This window comes from Cololabis saira, chromosome 19 (assembly GCF_033807715.1).
Source record: "Cololabis saira isolate AMF1-May2022 chromosome 19, fColSai1.1, whole genome shotgun sequence".
Lineage (NCBI taxonomy): Eukaryota > Metazoa > Chordata > Actinopteri > Beloniformes > Belonidae > Cololabis > Cololabis saira.
The window spans coordinates 11,115,606-11,132,945 of NC_084605.1; the positions used below are offsets into that span (position 1 = coordinate 11,115,606).

General features: G+C 39.8%; 1 protein-coding gene across 1 annotated transcript; it reads right to left on the reverse strand.

Moving 5' to 3' along the window:
- Positions 1-6,379: 6,379 nt before the first annotated feature.
- mazb (MYC-associated zinc finger protein b (purine-binding transcription factor)) lies at positions 6,380-16,837 on the reverse strand. The gene is made up of 7 exons (XM_061709011.1): positions 15,828-16,837; positions 15,476-15,626; positions 11,921-12,351; positions 10,461-10,708; positions 10,300-10,363; positions 9,322-9,493; positions 6,380-7,827 (listed from the first exon to the last, which is right to left on the reverse strand). The coding sequence occupies exons 1-7, from the start codon at positions 15,858-15,860 to the stop codon at positions 7,484-7,486; spliced, it is 1,443 nt and encodes a 480-aa protein (XP_061564995.1). The 5' UTR covers positions 15,861-16,837; the 3' UTR covers positions 6,380-7,483.
- Positions 16,838-17,340: the final 503 nt, after the last annotated feature.

Sequence of the window (17,340 nt, forward strand, 5' to 3'; positions counted from 1 at the left end):
CAAGTAGCACACAATGTCAAGCCTTGTACTTGCAGAACTAGAACAAGCCCATGAACTCTGTGTTTGAGTCTGTGTAAATGTGACAAAACATGCAAAAACAAACATTTTTCCCAAAGAATCACCCAGTGATGTCATGAAATTGACGCGTAGGCGGATAAAAGGGATAAAAGAAAAATAACAGCTCAACGTAGCCTAATGTAGCAGAGTAAGAGAAACAGTTTCTTCTTCACAAATCTACTCAAGTAAAAGTAAAAAGTATAGTGATTCAAAACTACTCCTAAAAGTAAAACATTTCCCAAAACTTACTCAAGTAAATGTAACGGAGTAAATGTAACTCGTTACTACCCACCTCTGCGTATACACAGACACCACTACAGAGTCATCAGGTCAAAAACTAACAGACTTAAAAACAGCTTTTTCCCCAAAGCCATAATCGCCCTGAACAACATGTGAATGTCTTCATTACTGTTTTTTACCGTGCAATACTTCTATCTGTGCAATATTCCACTACATGTGTAACTAAATACTATCATCTGTAAATATAATCTCAGGTCTTCACTATTCAAATGCACCTTAACCTTTTTTATATTTTTTATATTATTTATATTTCTTATATTCTTATATTTCTTATTGTTTGCACTATTGTTTCTTATTTGTCTTGCACTGGAGAGGTGATGCTGCTTTCAATCTCACTGTACCCAGGTACATTGACAATACAGTATTCTATTCTATTCTAAGCCTGATCTGGCACAGGTCACCCCCATTATAGAAGTAAAATGTACCAAATTCTTTCTAAATGTATAGGATGAGCTGCCCAGTGCCATTTAAACTCTCCATTCTCAAAATATGATGGCTAGGCTACAACTTTTTTTTTTATTATTGAAAATGTATCATTTACATACAATAAGGCATAGAATTTTATTTTTTTTTATTTTCATTCCAATGTATATACTGTTTATATTTTGTAATTATATATGTTTTCCTTTTTTTTTACCCTTCCCTGTGTGTGTTGAGTGTACTGCTGCTGCACAAAGAGAATTTCCCCATTGAGGGAGGAATAAAGGACAATCTAAGAAACCATTACAATGAACTTAATTACACAAGGCACATAGAAGATAAACATAATATTGAGAATTATAATCAACATAAATAAGTAAATAAAATAAATTCAGACATAAAATAAATACACAATAAGAATGATTATTATTACATCCCGAGATGCTTCTCCTTCACTCACTTTTAGTGAGTGTAGCCTTGGCCGGGAGGACTTGATGTCATCAAGTGGTAACCAAGTTCATCGGATGTTTCGACCCTCGACCACAACACCCTCCCATTGGCGGGCCGGCAGTGGTGGCCAAATCACTGCCCATCTCCTCCTCCTGGCTTCCAGCTAAGCTCCTCTCTCCTGCTCCATAACCAACAAGAGGCTCTCTCTGCTGCCTCCCCCATCCTGCGAGCTGCTGTCTTTCTCTCTCTCCCTGTCATTCCAATGGCTGTGAGCATCCTCCACACCGACTGGGCAGGGAATCCTCTACAGCCGACCTCGACTGGGAACAGCCATGCCTGCCATCCTTTCCCCCTGCAGTCATGCAAGAGATCCTGGTATTTGGCGCTCTTCCTCTCAAACGCCTGCTCACAACCTTCTTCCCATGGGACTGTTAGTTCTAGGAGGATGATCTTCTTTGCATCTTCAGATAGGGTTGCCACCCGTCCCGTAAAATACGGAATTGTCCTTTATTTGAGAAAAAAGATTTGTCCCGTATTTTCATTAACGCGTATAGGCTACACACGTCTGTCACGAACACATCAATACTAAATTTAACAATAATGAACAAAATAAAACACAGAAAACATTAAGGCCAGCAAAATCTTTGATTGTGTAAATGAACTTTTACACCATATTTTAGTTGAATTATTGAAATAAATTAACTTATACACCATATTCTAGTATAATTATTGAAATAAATGAACTTTTACACCATATTCTAGTTGAATTATTGAAATAAATGAACTTTTACACCATTTTCAAGTTGAATTACTGAAATAAATTAACTTTTACACCATATTCTAGTTGAATTATTGAACTAAATTAACTTATACACCATATTCTAGTTGAATTATTGAAATAAGTTAACTTTTACACCATATTCTAGTTGAATTATTGAAATAAATTAACTTTTACACCATATTCTAGTTGAATTATTGAACTAAATTAACTTTTACACCATATTCTAGTTGAATTATTGAACTAAATTAACTTTTACACCATATTCTTGTTGAATTATTGAACTAAATTAACTTTTACACCATATTCTTCACCTGTAGCTATATTATACATCTGGGCTGATGTGGACATACACAGCATAGGAGGATATTTCAGTTACTAGTAAGGTTGTCTGTCTATACAGTCATGCAAGTTCAATGCTATTAAAGCACTTTAAACTTTAAATCAAAGCGTTTTGTTTTTTCATATAAAATAAACAGATTTTTATGCAGTTTAGAAGTTTTGGGGCTTTTTTTTGGCGCCTGTGCTGCTGAAATCGGGGCGTCCCTTATTTCTATTTCTGAAAGGTGGCAACCCTATCTTCAGACCACATTACCACATCTGGCCTCAGGGTTGTCTGGACAACCGGGGGGAATTGCAGTCTTCCCCCCAGGTCTACCTTCATTTCCCATGATGGCGCCTTTTGTAGCAGATTGCTTCTTGATGTTACTGTGGTTGGTGGCTTTTGTCCCTCCCGAACAAACTTAATAGATGGTATTGTTTTCCCCTGTGGTTGTCGTTTTTTACATCTCTCCTGCTCCAGAGTGTTAGCGAGCGTCATGAGCACCTTGTCGTGGCGCCACCTGTATCTCCCTTGGGCGAGTGCCGTCTTACAGCCCGACAGGATGTACGCCGTGGTACCCCTCTCCCCGCACAGCTTGCACAATGGGTCCTCCCTCAAGCCCTACTTGTGCAAGTTTGTTGGTGTTGGCAGTGTGTCATATACTGATCTTAGCAGGAAAGAGATGCGGAAAGGCTCCAATCTCCACAGATCTCCCCATGTGATCTTTCTTTTGGGTAGGTCCCATTTGGTCCATGCTCCCTGGGATGCTAGCTCCACTGCTTTTGCCCTCCGACCTTCCTCCTCCAGGCTTCTTACTTCCACCTGGATCATGGCCCTTCGGTCCTTGGTTCCTGCCTTCCCCCATTGCTGGACGTGGGAAGTTCCGAGACCCTGTCTTCCTGTGCATGGTGTTCCAATAATGTCACGGAGCTTCACCATACCTTCAGCTTGTGCAACAGACGAGTCAGCTGCACACTTGCGGCCTGAAATAATATCACATTAGGGGTCCTCAAATATTTTCAATTCTTAATATGCTCAGCCTGGACAATCCAGGCTACAACTACCATATTGGTTTAACTGAAACAAATGCTAATATGTTGCAATAAATTTGTGCAAAGACTTATTTCAGTAGAGAAAAAAAAAGTATTTGTTTACATTTGATAAAAAAATAAGCAATCAAATAAATGTTGGATTATTTAATCTCTTTGAATTTTAAAGTAAACTTATATGCTGTACACTGTGTGCAAAATAAGGCAAATTATATTGAGGATTCATTTGATCATTGAACAGCTACAGTGCTCTAGTCTAGGGCCAAACCAAAATGTTAATAAACCTCAAACCTGGATATCAAAGTAAAAGAGAGGTTTTGGCTTTCTTAGGAGTATTTATGGGCACAACTTCCTACAATTTTTGACTTTTCGGTCAGTTAAATCTCTTTTTTTAGCACAGTTTTCCTGAGGAACAGAAGCAGATATCTAATAATTATGTGCACCTTCATATGGGGTGTTGAGCTGCTTAGGACACACCCTCCCTTTTTTACACAAATACACTTACCTGATATGCTTAAATACGACATCTAACTATTGGTGTCTGTCCTGGCAGTATTAGTTTATTCATCAGACAAACTAGGGTGTGGCAACATAGTGGCAAATAAAAGTATGGTGCACTAAAATCAAAAAAGTTGCGGTGGTGAACAGGTATGCTTAATACAACGTATATCAACAGTTATCATTGGAATTAACTGTTCATTACATGTAACTTCACATTTCATGGAAGAGTTTATTTTATGCTATCTGAGAGTTGTTCAAACACTTGCAGGTTTGAATTCCAACTATTATAGTTGCATAGGCATTGCCTGGCCGTAAGTAAATAAATAGATAAATTAAGGTCAAACACTAATATTTTGTCGGACCACCTTTAGCTTACATCACTTTTGCCATGCCATCTTTTTGATGGGTTAATGAGGCGTTAGAATATAAATTATTTAATTTTAAACCAACATCTTGTATTATGTTGTTGTGGGATTAAAGTCTGGACTCTGTGGTAGCTAATACGGGAGTGACAATCACGTTTTATGATCCCTCAGACAGTCGATCACACTTTGATCCTGTTGAATCTTGGCTCAGTGGATCCTTGTCAGACCACAACATGTTTTTCCTTTGCTCCAGAGTCCAGCCTTTATAAATTTAAGCCTTTTTTTCTCCTATTATCCTCGCTGAGAGGGACTTCTTTTATTTTCTAAGGTGATACAGGTGTGTACTCTGAGTAGTTTGAGTTCCCTCTACATTGTGTATTTGAAAATGCTCATATTTTTCTGATTAATTGTTGCTGAGTTCTCTCACTGATTCAATTTCTTTTAGATTTCATACATTTTGGTAACTTTCCTTTTTTGACTAGGCACAAAACATCATTAGTTTAAATTAAGCAATGTGTAGATTAATATGTCATCACTAATCACCACATATATTATCTAATCTCTTATGCAGTAAGTGTTCATAGCATATCCTTATATCATTTTAGCAATAACTTAGATCCTCAGATATCAATGTGGCTTCCATGAAACCAAGACTGGCTCTGTAGACTGCAGATAAAGCAGTCTGAACAAAGCTAGACCAGAAGCAATACCCGAGTGTGAGCAGATGCCCAAGCCAATCACATGTGCTGCGTGTAGAGAAGCGGCTACTCCACGTTCACTGTGAAGGGAGCTATGAAGCAAACTTAACAGCAAAAAATTGTCAAACATTTGGGGGTAATTGCTGTCGCACCAGTAAAACCTAAACGATTGCTGCAGACTTATTAGTTTCCATGATGCATTGTGGGATACACTGAGTGCACTATATAGGGGGTAATAATTCTCGCTACATGTTTGGACAGTACTGTATGTAATGAACTATATAGGGAGGAGGTGGTGATTTCAGGCGTAGGCATGGGGCCGTGACTTTGGCAGCAAAAAAAAACAACAAAAAAACTTAACTAAAATCAAACGTGCCAATGTAACATTGTGTTTTTTTTTTGTGTTTCAATATTCTCATAGTGGATTTGTTTTGGCACCCCTTATTGTTGAGCTATGAAAGGTGATAAAAGGATCAGCACACAAAACACTTCCTGTTTATGCTTTTTACTTTAAATTTTCCAAATTACAAAATAATAACATGATTTCTACTTCATCTAAAAAAAAAAGAAAAAAACATATGACTGTAGTAAGCATCATTGATTTTTTTTTTGCCCTAACAACATTTTAGACATGCATACTGCTGAGAAATATAAAAATATAAATATAAATACATCCCATTAATATTCTTAATGAATCCAAGACTAAGATTTGAAATATTTTGTCATAAAAGAATTAAAATGCAGTTGAGTACGATAAGGCATTAAGATGTATCATAAGAGCTGTACAGAATCCTAGAGTAGAGGTATTATTATCTTTTTAGTGTCATGTATAGAAAACCTAAGAAAAATACAACTAAAATTAACTTGTAATAAATCACAATTTTTTTCAACATGAAGAACACATTTCCAAAGAAAGAGAAGGAAGAAAGAAACAACTCTACAAATTTCAAGGAAACATATCAACACAAAACTGAAAAAGCACTCCAGTACAAAACCAGGTTTTGTTTACAGCATACTAAGTGGCATTGCCAACTCTTTCAAAACTTCTTTACCTGACTTGTGACTTTTTAAGCCCTTTCAATGAAACACACAGCACTCACAATATAACTCAAAGCAACTAAAATGTCCAATGGACAAGTGACTGTTTGTTACATGATTGATGTATTGACGTGGAACGACGATGCTGAAACGTGCTGTACAGAGTTAAAATGACTAAATCTAATGCATAAGTTTCACTCATTGGACTGGTATGTAGAGGGGGGGAAAGGACTATGGCAATGACAGTTACAGTCAAATAAATGACAAGAAATTTTGAAAAATTTCTGAATAAAATCAACACCTTCATAAATATTATTGTTTACAGCTAACTAACTTAGTGGAACTGCTAAATTTTTCTTTTGTCATGACAGTCCCCTAACAATAAGCATGACCGAGCTAGCTTGTTTTCATGCAGAAGGAAGTACTCAGGTGCAAGAATTGCCATGTCAGAAGCTGAAAGTGTTGATTAGCAGTTGTTCCTTTTATTTTTTTTTTTCCTTTCTTTTTTTGTTGTTTTATTTTATTTATTTATTTATTTATTTATTTTTTTTAAAAAGGTCAGACCCAGAGAGGAAGACATTCCCAGAAAACTCAAACCTTAATCCCTACTGAATCCAACTACAGTTTAAGGTGCTTGACGCTCCTGAACACAACTCTGCTTTTATTTCTGTACCTTTAGGAAACAAACACGTACATCCCACAGTTCCATACCATCTCTGACACGTCGGTGTGGTTGTCTGTCCTGATCAAGTGACACCCCGCAAGCAAAGACTTGGGAAACTAGCCTTACATCTTTAAATCAAATGTTCTGTTTTGAGAAAAAAAATAAACAAGGAAAGAAAGAAGAAAAAAAAAAAAAACATGCACAAGGAGTCCAGACTTGCGAACACCCAAACACACAACTTCCCTTCAAATGCTTGTCTTTTTTCCTCCCTCTTTTTCTTTTCTTTTCGAGAGCTACTCTCCCCCTGCAAACTTTTTAACGCAAGCCATTTGTATTTTTAATAAGTGAGCTGCAAAAATGGAGGTAAGATCAGAGCTGGTGTGAGATATACAGTACTTGGTGCACTTGCAGAGAGCAGCCAATGCTAGGAAGGTTGAGGGGAGGACAGACAGAGAGAGAGAGGGAGAGGACAGAGAGGGGAGAGTAATACAGTAGATGCTCACAAAACCACACTTTCATTGGAGTTTTAAATGCGAAGGAGCATTCAGAAATATCTGGACATCACATCCACATTTGTCGTTAGTGTTAGTGAACCTGCCGCAGCCACAAAGGTCGTGCTCGTCATTACTTCGGTCCATTAATGAAGCTCTGCTTATATTCTTTTCTCTGGAGCTCTGAGGTGAAACTGCCCTTGGATGTGGACAGGTGGTAGTCTTCCCCACACTTAAACCTACCTATAAGTGGGGATGAGAAAAAACTGAAACTAGATCAGCATCTACAATTAACTTCGGCCTTCTCTAACCTTACCCTCCGCTCAGAGATTCAGGTTAGCGGTCCGCCGCTAACTCTGGGACTGTGGAACTGCGATGCTCGAGCAGTCTGTAACAAGCAGGTCCACGACCGTGTTGCCGGTGACATAAACGGTGGGTGTTGACACCATGTTGCTAAGGGAGACAGAGCTGCTGGCAGCCACGTTAGAGGTGATGGGGCTCGGGGCAACTTGGCTGTTGCTGTGGGTGCCCATGTGGCCCTGGAGCTGGGTGGGCGTCTTGCAGTGGACGCCACACAAGTGGCAGACGAGGACGCCACCGGATGCCGTTCCACCAAAGCCCCCTGGACTCTCCTTCCACTCCTGGCCGTGGTGCTTCTGGGCGTGGACACGAAGGTATGTCAGCGTGGTGAAGCCTGATGGATGACAGGAGAGCCACGAGTTAAATCAGCGCTCAAACAGAAAGTATGATCAATAAGTGAGAACCAATGCAACTGATTCGATTGATGAAAAACAGAACCAACAACTTATCGAAGTGGAATAATCAAATCTCAAAATTTCAGTGCAGTTGATGACGGTTCATTCATTTCTTATCTCACTCCTGTTTTACTTTATTTTTAAATAATATGTAGGCAGTAGGGGTGTAACGATACACGATATTGAGGTCACGATAACGATACGATATTATAGCAGTATTTTTTTAACAACCTTGAATGAGGAACATATGACTGGAAAAAATGGTCTTTTATTTGAAAGACACAAAATACAAAACAATACTGTGCGTTTGCCCTATTGTTACAGTTTGTAATGTTTTATAACTGTTTAAGTTTTAAAGAGAAAGCCAGGCCAACCATTTTCCACAAACTGAACTAAAAGTAAATGTCAGGTTTGCATTATGCATCTTCAGTTTCATACAAGTAAAAATATTTTGCCACAAACTGAATAGTTTTCCAGAAATTTAACAACTAAAATTAAATAAATAAAAGTAAATACATACATACATACAATTTTACATCATAAAAAAGATTGATTCATGCTAACCATATAAGTGTAAGAGGAGATTTATTTTTGTTAAGAAGGTTATTTTGGTAATTCAGGGTTCATTATTTTATAAATATATTCTTTATATTCTGATGTAAATCAGGGACTATAATGACACTAGTCAGTTTATCTGTAGTGATTAGTCTGTTTTAGATTGGGCGGAGTGATACGCCACAGTACGGCACTAGGTGCTGTGTTGATGTTCTAAAATCCTACACAGTTGAGGGACATTAAAGTACACTCGAACTCAGCAGAAGTTGTCCCCGTGTTTATCCTACTCACGACCCCAAAAAGGTTTAATTTAATAAGGCAAGGCTTAACTCTACATCAGACTTACATAAGTAAAAGTTCAGAGCTCAAAACAGGACCGCAAAACGGAACTAGTTTCTTCTGAGCGGAGTAAGATTTTAGTCCGCGGGTCGAGGCGCGGTCGGATGCGCGTTGCTAGTAAACACAATAGATTAATATTAATAACCCAATATCGCGATACATGTTTGTCACCTCCACGACACGTTTTCGTGACGTTTTTGTATCGCGAAATTTCTTGGCACGATATATTGTTACACCCCTAGTATGCAGCCACAGATCCAACCAAAGCATACACTGAAGTCTTAAATAAATAAATGATGCTTCCACATGAATTGAGTCGGATTTATTGCTATCAAGCTGGAAGAAGCTTTGACAATAAGAACACACGACACTCAGCCAAGAAACAGCAACAACCAACCAGGTCACCTGTGAATTTTAAAGGGTTTTAGGGTTAGGTATTGGTGAATAATCCCAAATCTTAAGACACAATGCCTCCCCAAACATCTTTAACCACTTACTTCATATACATGTACTGACTGTAAAACAATCCAAGCACTTACTGCGGTTACAGAGATGGCAGGCGTGGTGCTGCGACTGGTTGTGCACCCTCATGTGATCTGTGATGTAAGCGGCCGACAGGAGCTTCCCACAGATGTGGCACGGCACCTTCTCCTCGTGACGAATCATATGCGCACGCAAACGATCCTTCGTGGCAAAGCTGGACTCACAAGTCTGAAGACAGATGCAAAACGGAGCAACGATGCAGGAGCAATCAGTCAACCAGAACTCAAGGACAGTCGGCTCATCTGATTCAAACATTTAGCATCGATCACATCCTTTACTTTATCATAGGGCTGGGCGATATATCGAGATTTTAATATATATCGATATATTTTCAAACGCGATATGGTACGAGACAATATCGTTTATATCGATTTAAAAAAAAAAAATGAATTTTTTTTTTTACATTTTTTTTTTTATTTTTATATAGCTTATTTTGTGACAAATTGACTTGAATGTTTTATTTGAGATTTGCACAAATGTTTTGTTATTTGCACAACTGTCAACCTCAGTGGAAAAGTCTGCCTGTTACTGTCTACATTGTATTAATTGCACAGCGTATTTTAATTTAATTGTTATGCAGGAAAGGGATATTTGTTTTATTTTATTCAAGAAGCATTTTTATTCTATATATGCAGGCAGTTTATTTTTATTTCATTTGTTTTATACATTTTGATATTGTGCAGACCTCTGTTAATAAAGGAACCTGTGTGACATTTGGCACGAGGCTTTGTATTAAAACTGACTGTTTTTTTAAGGGTTTGCCTCAGAAAAAAATGAAGCTAACAGAGATGCTATGCTATAATGCTTTGGGGGAAACCCCAATTATGGCACAGAAAAAATATCGATATATATCGAGTATCGCCATTCAGCTAGAAAATATCGAGATATGACTTTTGGTCCATATCGCCCAGCTCTACTCTATCAGTATACAAGTATTATTATTGTTGATAACACAACAAGCAGATGTGACGTACAGGGCATTTAAAAGGTCGCTCTGAGGAGTGGACCTGTCTGACATGACTGTTGAGGTGGTCGGGCCTTTGGAAAAAAAACAGACAGGAGGACACATTAGAATAGAAGCAACACGTTTGCCTTAATTACACATCCATACATTGTGTGAGTGTTCCAGAGTCACCTGGAGAAGGCCTTGCCACAGTGAGGGCAGATGTAGGGTTTCTCCACACCACCCTGATGCGAGCGCACGTGGTGGCTCATGCGGTCCTTCCTCTTGAAGCGCTGCTGGCAGATGGGACAGGAGAAAGGCTTCTCGTCCGAGTGGGACAGGCGGTGGCGGTTGAGATGGTAAACATCTCGGAAGGCCTTCCCACATGTCTCGCAGGCGTGGTTCTTCCTCACGGGGTTTGGGTTAGGGTTTGAGGGCCGCTGAGGCGAAACAAACGAGCATATAAACACGCTACAGAGTTTAGATCTGAAGTATCTCCTGTGCAGAATTAATGTTCATCTCGCTATTAGAGATATTCTCCGCCAACGACTTTAACATACGTATTAGGGATGGGCGGTATGGACAAAAAAATAATTATTATAATTTCTGGCATTTATCCCAATAACGATAAAAAAAATACCAATACAAAAAGTGTCATCAACGGGAATCTTTCTTTCTTTCTGGCATTTATCCAAATAACGATAGTCGTTTCTTTCTTTCTTTCTTTCTTTCTTTCTTTCTTTCTTTCTTTCTTTCTTTCTGGCATTTATCCAAATAACGATAGTCGTTTCTTTCTTTCTTTCTTTCTTTCTTTTTGGCATTTATCCCAATAACGATAGTCGTTTCTTTCTTTCTTTCTTTCTTTTTGGCATTTATCCCAATAACGATAGTCGTTTCTTTCTTTCTTTCTTTTCTTCCTTTCTTTCGGGCATTTATCCCAATAACAATAGTCGTTTCTTTCTTTCTTTCTTTCTTTCTTTCTTTCTTTCTTTCTTTCTTTCTTTCTTTCTTTCTTTCTTTCTTTCTTTCTTTCTTTCTTTCTTTCTTTCTTTCTTTCTTTCTTTCTTTCTTTCTTGGCATTTATCCCAATAACGATAGTCGTTTCTTTCTTTCTTTCTTTCTTATTTCCTCAATTTATCGTTTTTACCGTGAGATGGCAAATTCTTACCGTGGGGAATTTTATTGACGGTTTATCGTGAACGGTAAAATATCACCCATCCCTAATACGTATTGTCTTTTTGAAACCATGCAAATACATATATACAGTTTGCCAATTATATCTGATTTAGATGACCAAAGCTGCAACGCATGACTTGAGCAACCTTCCTAACAACTCATGTTAGATGAATTAATTCCTGCCAGGCTTTAAGTCTTCACACAGCTGGTGTTACAGAGAACATGCAGGGGAGCATGGGGGGGCTTCTAGCAAAGTGTTTCTTAAACTGGGGACCAGTACCACACAGCAGGATGGAGTTCACTGGTCCCTGAACTGATAAGAGCTTTTTTGTCTTCTCGTGAAATTTAACAAACAGGAGAATTTTAGTCAAGCAGTTGACGGGGGTTTGGCCGTCCTGGTGGTCAGGCAGCTTAAGAAACAACATGCTTGAAGGTCTGGAGTTGACGACAGCCGTCTCCACAAGGCCCTGACCCACCTGTACTGTCGCCCCTGTGGCCATGACGACAGCAGCAGGAGGCGGAGCATGAGGGTTAACGCTAGCCATTATGTTTGGCATGGCAACCCCTTCACCATCCTGAACACCCAGGGGAGGCTGGTGGGCACCCGCCAGCACACCGGGAGGGGCGAGAGGGGGAGGCACGGAGAGGTGCAGCAGGGAGAGGGGAACAGTGGGCCTCTCCGCCCTCCCTCCGGCCCCAACCGCCATCGCCGGCGGGACCGCTGCCGCCACCACCACCTGGCCAGCTGCTCCCTCCTTTGCTCCCTCCGCCTGCTCTCTGGCCCTGTCCTTCATGCGTACCCCAGTGTGGACTGACTGGTGCCGCCGCAGGTTGTAGTTGTTCTTGAACTGCTTGTTACAGATGGCACAGATGTGTTGCACCCGGGCTGGCCGAGACACTGGTTTCACTGGAGCCGAGAGAGCCGGGACAGAAGAGAAAGAAGAAAGGAGGGTGTTGATTTTTAAAGACTGTCACGTTTTGTACTCAGTAATTTACCTGAACCTTTCACCCTTAACAGCCAAACAGTAACACAAAAAGCACAACCAATGATCAAACAGCTACAATATTCGGGTAAATGCTGAAAACTGACAGGACTTTGGGTAACTGGTGACTCGAGTAATAGTCCATGGGCCAGATCAGATATCAGTACCACTCAAGGTGACCAAACTTACTTGTGATTTTTGAAAATATCCATGTCTGTAGATGATATTTTGGTATGATAACCCTTCCTGAGTGACAGCTGGATCATAGTTATCAGCTCATTAAGTTCAGAAAATTACATTTTAGATGCTGCTGCATATCCTGGTTTAGACTCATGTACAGGATATCTGTCAATGTTTCACAATATTGTCTTTGGTATCATTTTAAGCATTCATTCAAGCTAAGATGTGAATCTTTCTGACCAACATAGAGGTCACTGCAGCTCATTTTTACACAATTTTCGCCTAAATTATATAGTATATTTTATCCCTGTGTCATCTAGGAACAACAGAGACACAAAATACAAAAATTGAAATACTCATAGGAGCATAAGGATTCAGGAAATGTATCACATCTTAACTTGAATGAATGCTTTAAAGGTCCCCTTTAAAAATGGTACCAAAGACTCTACGTTACATTAACGTAAAGACTCCACTTCTGACCTTATGCGTCACATTAGCGCACATCCCACATCCCCTCATGTACATTTTTTTCCCTACAGACTCATTACTCCGGCACTTTAGAACCAACTTGTTGTACATTTTTTCCTTTAATATTATTTGCTCTTTTGTATTACACCAATCACCACAAGAAATTCCTTGTGTGTGTGTGTTAAACTACTTGGCAATAAACTTCTTTCTGACTCTGAAGAAAAACTGATGTTAGGGTCTTGATAAGAATGGCCACTTTTACTTTGAATAACTCTTGATAACAAAAAAAGATTAAACATATTATATTTTTTCTTTTCTTTTTGAAAAGCTGAAAGTATTGAAGACATTTTTAAATCAGTTAATCAGCAGATGATGTTTTCATGGCAGAGAATTTCAGACGAAGCAGGCAACCGCTTGACATGTGAAGTGTAAGCGCCATGTGTAGCTTAAAGTTTACTTTATAGACTAGTTAACTCTTTTATTGCATAATATGCCTTGTTGTTTACAGAGAAGGAATATATTTCAGTTTAAGTTTTGAGAGTTATTATTTTATACTTTAGTGATTAAGACCTAAATTTCACTACTTGCCTTAACAGTTTCGGTAGTTTGGGCCAGTGGGGCTTCCGTAGCGGGAGGAAGTTGGGGACTGTGTGTTTTATGTCAGTTAAAAGAATAAACGAGTGACGTTTAGGGTGGAGCAACACAGCGTTTTACCGTTCTGTTGACGGTTCTGCGCGTAAAAAATCTCCTGTCGTCATTACCATTCATGAAGTGAGTAAGATGTTTGGTCAAAAGAAGAAAGAGTCTAAAGTCTAAAGATAGTCACTACATGAAGATTTCATCTTCATCAAAATTCTGGTCCTACAGAAACGTTTTGTTAGGATTGCAACTCGATCAGAGTCACTCGCTTCATCTACTCCTTTATTTCAAAAACTCCAGATTCTTACTATTTATGATATCAATATTTTTCAGATATGCGTTTTTATTTATAAGCTAAATTCAAGTGAAGGTAATATTCCTGGACAGTTCAAGACTTACTCTAAATTAAACTCAGAGATTCATTCTTATTCAACTCGACAATCCTCAGATCTTCATCCTCCTAAATTTCTCACTTGCAGACGTCAATTTTCGGTGAGATTTAGGGACTAAATTGTGGAATGATTTTTCCCACTTGGCAAAGAGCTCGTCCTCTCTGAAATATTACAAAAGACGTTTGAAGGACCACTTGACTGCTGTTTTGTAACTGTTTTCCCAATGTATTGTTGTTTATGTATCCATGTTCTTTTTGTTTTTTTTTTTGTGTTTTACTCATAGTGACATGTACAGTCTTATTTGCTCAGGAGTCAATATAATATAAGTTGTAAAAACAATATCCCATGCACACTCACACACACTTATTATTTGTCTTTATTCTTTATTATTTATATATTGCATTATTAGTTTGCCATCACTTTTGTGTAGTTTTACTTTCTGTTTTTTTGTATGTTAATCTTGACATGAAATTTGAATATCTTCGGTGGAGGCTTCAAATAAGCCCATTGGGTTTTTTGCCTCTTCCTGCAGCTATAGTGTTTATCATTGATAGGTCCTGTATATGTTTTAAAAAACTGTGCAAAACAATAAACTAAACTAAACTAAACTATCTCATAGGAATGGGCGATATTTTACCGTTCACGATATACCGTCAAAAAAATTCCCCACGGTAAGAATTTGTCATCTCACGGTAAAAACGATAAATTCCTGTTGATGACGTTTTTGTGTAAAGCTGATTTATGGTTCTGTGTTAAATCCACGCACAACGTGAAGGAAGGAAGGAAGGAAGGAAGGAAAGGAAGGAAGGAAATGAGCCAGAAAGAAAGAGAAATGAGCCTGAAAGAAAGAAAGAAATGAGCCTGAAAGAAAGAAAGAAAGAAAAAAAGAAAGAAAGAAAGAAAGAAAGAAAGAAAGAAAGAAAGAAAGAAAGAAAGAAAGAAAGAAAGAAAGTTTGTGTAACAAACATGGCGGATCTGAGTCATTACAGTTTTGCAGTACAGGTGTAGTTTAGTAGCATTTACTATTCTTTTAGAGCAGTGTTTTGGCTCCAAAGACTGAATGTGGTGATAGATTTATATTTAAAAAGGTGGACTTGAATTGGTATTTTTTTTATCGTCATTTTTATCATTATCGGGATAAATGCCAGAAATTATCGTGATACATTTTTTAGTCCATACCGCCCATCCCTACTATCTCATGATTTCCCTCCAGTTTGGACACTTCGGGGCATCACTGCACCCCCGTCTCTTCCCTCGTCTTTACGGGGCTTTTAAAAGCCACCTGGCTGACTCTAGATCGCTCACTGGATGATCCAGCTCAGTAATACGTTCCCGGACAGACAGGTGTGCAGAGAGCAGTGTCCCTCACCGGGCAGGGGTTCCTCGCTGAGAGCAGTGGTGTCCACAGTTGAAGGAGGCTGTGCTATGTGCTCTGTGGGTGGGGTCTGGGGAGAACTCGTATGCACTTGCATGAGCTCTGATTGGAGGCTCCCCTCCACTTGGTTTTGGGTGGGAGTACTCTGGAGAAGCAAAGGAGAAGGCCATCACCAAATGTAAACACAAGTCACAGCATTATCTCGTTGAAGGTAGTGACACAAGACGGTGAGGGCTGTGGGAAAAAGGCTGGATATTGCACAATGACAAGGCCTGTGTGAGAGAACAATGCGCGTTTTGTAAAGTGAGAGCAGAAAAACAAGGGAGGCCTTGCTTGCAGTGCCTACCTGGAAGAGGAAATTGCTCCAAGCAGCATCCATTTTGCGGCGCGGCGGTGGAGATTATGAAGTCAGCTGCTGGTTGAGACCGCGGGGAGCAGCCTTGGCATGGTTTGGACCGGCCCGGCGGGGATTGAGAGGCAGGACAGGGACCTGTCCTGCAGCAGGGACGACTGGCTCTCGGATTCTGTCGGAAAAACGTGAATAAAGCCGCCAGCGAGAGTGTGTTTTTGTCATTGAGGTAGCCGAGTGGAGTCAATTAAAAATGCTCGCAGCTGTCGGGCAGTGATGCAGCAGGCCCCGAAAACACCCGCTTCTCTTTCACTTTGGTTTTAACTTTAATTATTCTCACCAAAACGCAGTATCACACAGGAAAAAAAAAAAAAAAACTACTTAAAAAAAAAAACAAAAAAAAAACTAAAAATATATCGCATCTCACTGTGTAACACTATAACAATACACAAATCCACCTACGTGAAATAAATGCATTTTTTTTTTTCAAGCGAGAGAACAAGTATGAGTTATAACACACGAATCTGGCAGCAAAGCAGGTTCTGCTTTGTTTTTAATTTATGAATCTATTTTTCCCGGTCAGTCCCGCCAGGCCGGTCGGGTGTGAGTCGAAGCCTCGGTGTAGATTCAAGCCGTGACCCCGGCGAGCGGCGCTCCCGCCCGGCCGCAGCCTCTCGCTCCACCTCGGCCCTTCAGCTGCGAGGATGTCATCTTTCTTTTTTTATCGCCCGCTCTCCCTCCTCCCTCCCTGTCTCTTTCTTCCTTTTCTTTTTTAATTCCTCTTTCTTCTCCCCCTCCTCTCCTTTTCTCGCACCGCTATGTCCCACTCGCTCTTAAAGGGATGTGGACACCCCCCCTCGTTTCCGTCTGTCTGGCGGAGCTTGTTGTTTCCCCTTCCCTTCTGGGGGATTCGGCCGACACAAAATACACTCCAGTGGTTTTTTTTTATTTTTTCCTCTCTTCTTCTTTGGCTCCTTCCCTACTAGTCGAAGAAAAAACGCTGAGCAGATTTGCACCGCGGTAAGCAGCTACTATGACTCTCCATTAACGGGAGAGATGACAGACGCATTTTAATGCTGCGTTCCATTTACCTCGGAAGTCGGAACGCGGAACTGGGAATGACGTCACAGCCGAGTTATCAGCGTTCCAGTTACAAAGTAGGTAAACCAGTTTGTAGTTCGCATATACCACATGAAAATTGTAAATTACACTATAGCAGCATATATATGCCGAACAATACTTGTACACGACTGATTTAGTGTGACCAAAACTAGAATGAAGTGCTACGAAGCTCTCTTCTACTGTTTACAACCGGGGCAGCCATCTTGGAATGTGAACTCGGGAGTGGTGAAGACTCTCCCACTTTCCCAGTGGGAAATCCCACTTCAAGGGGCGTTCCAGTTGAAAAATCCAACTGGGAACTGGGAAATCTCCACTTCCGAGGACAAATGGAACGCGGCATAAGCCTAAATTATGGTTCCGCGTTAAATCGACGCAGAGCCTACGCCGT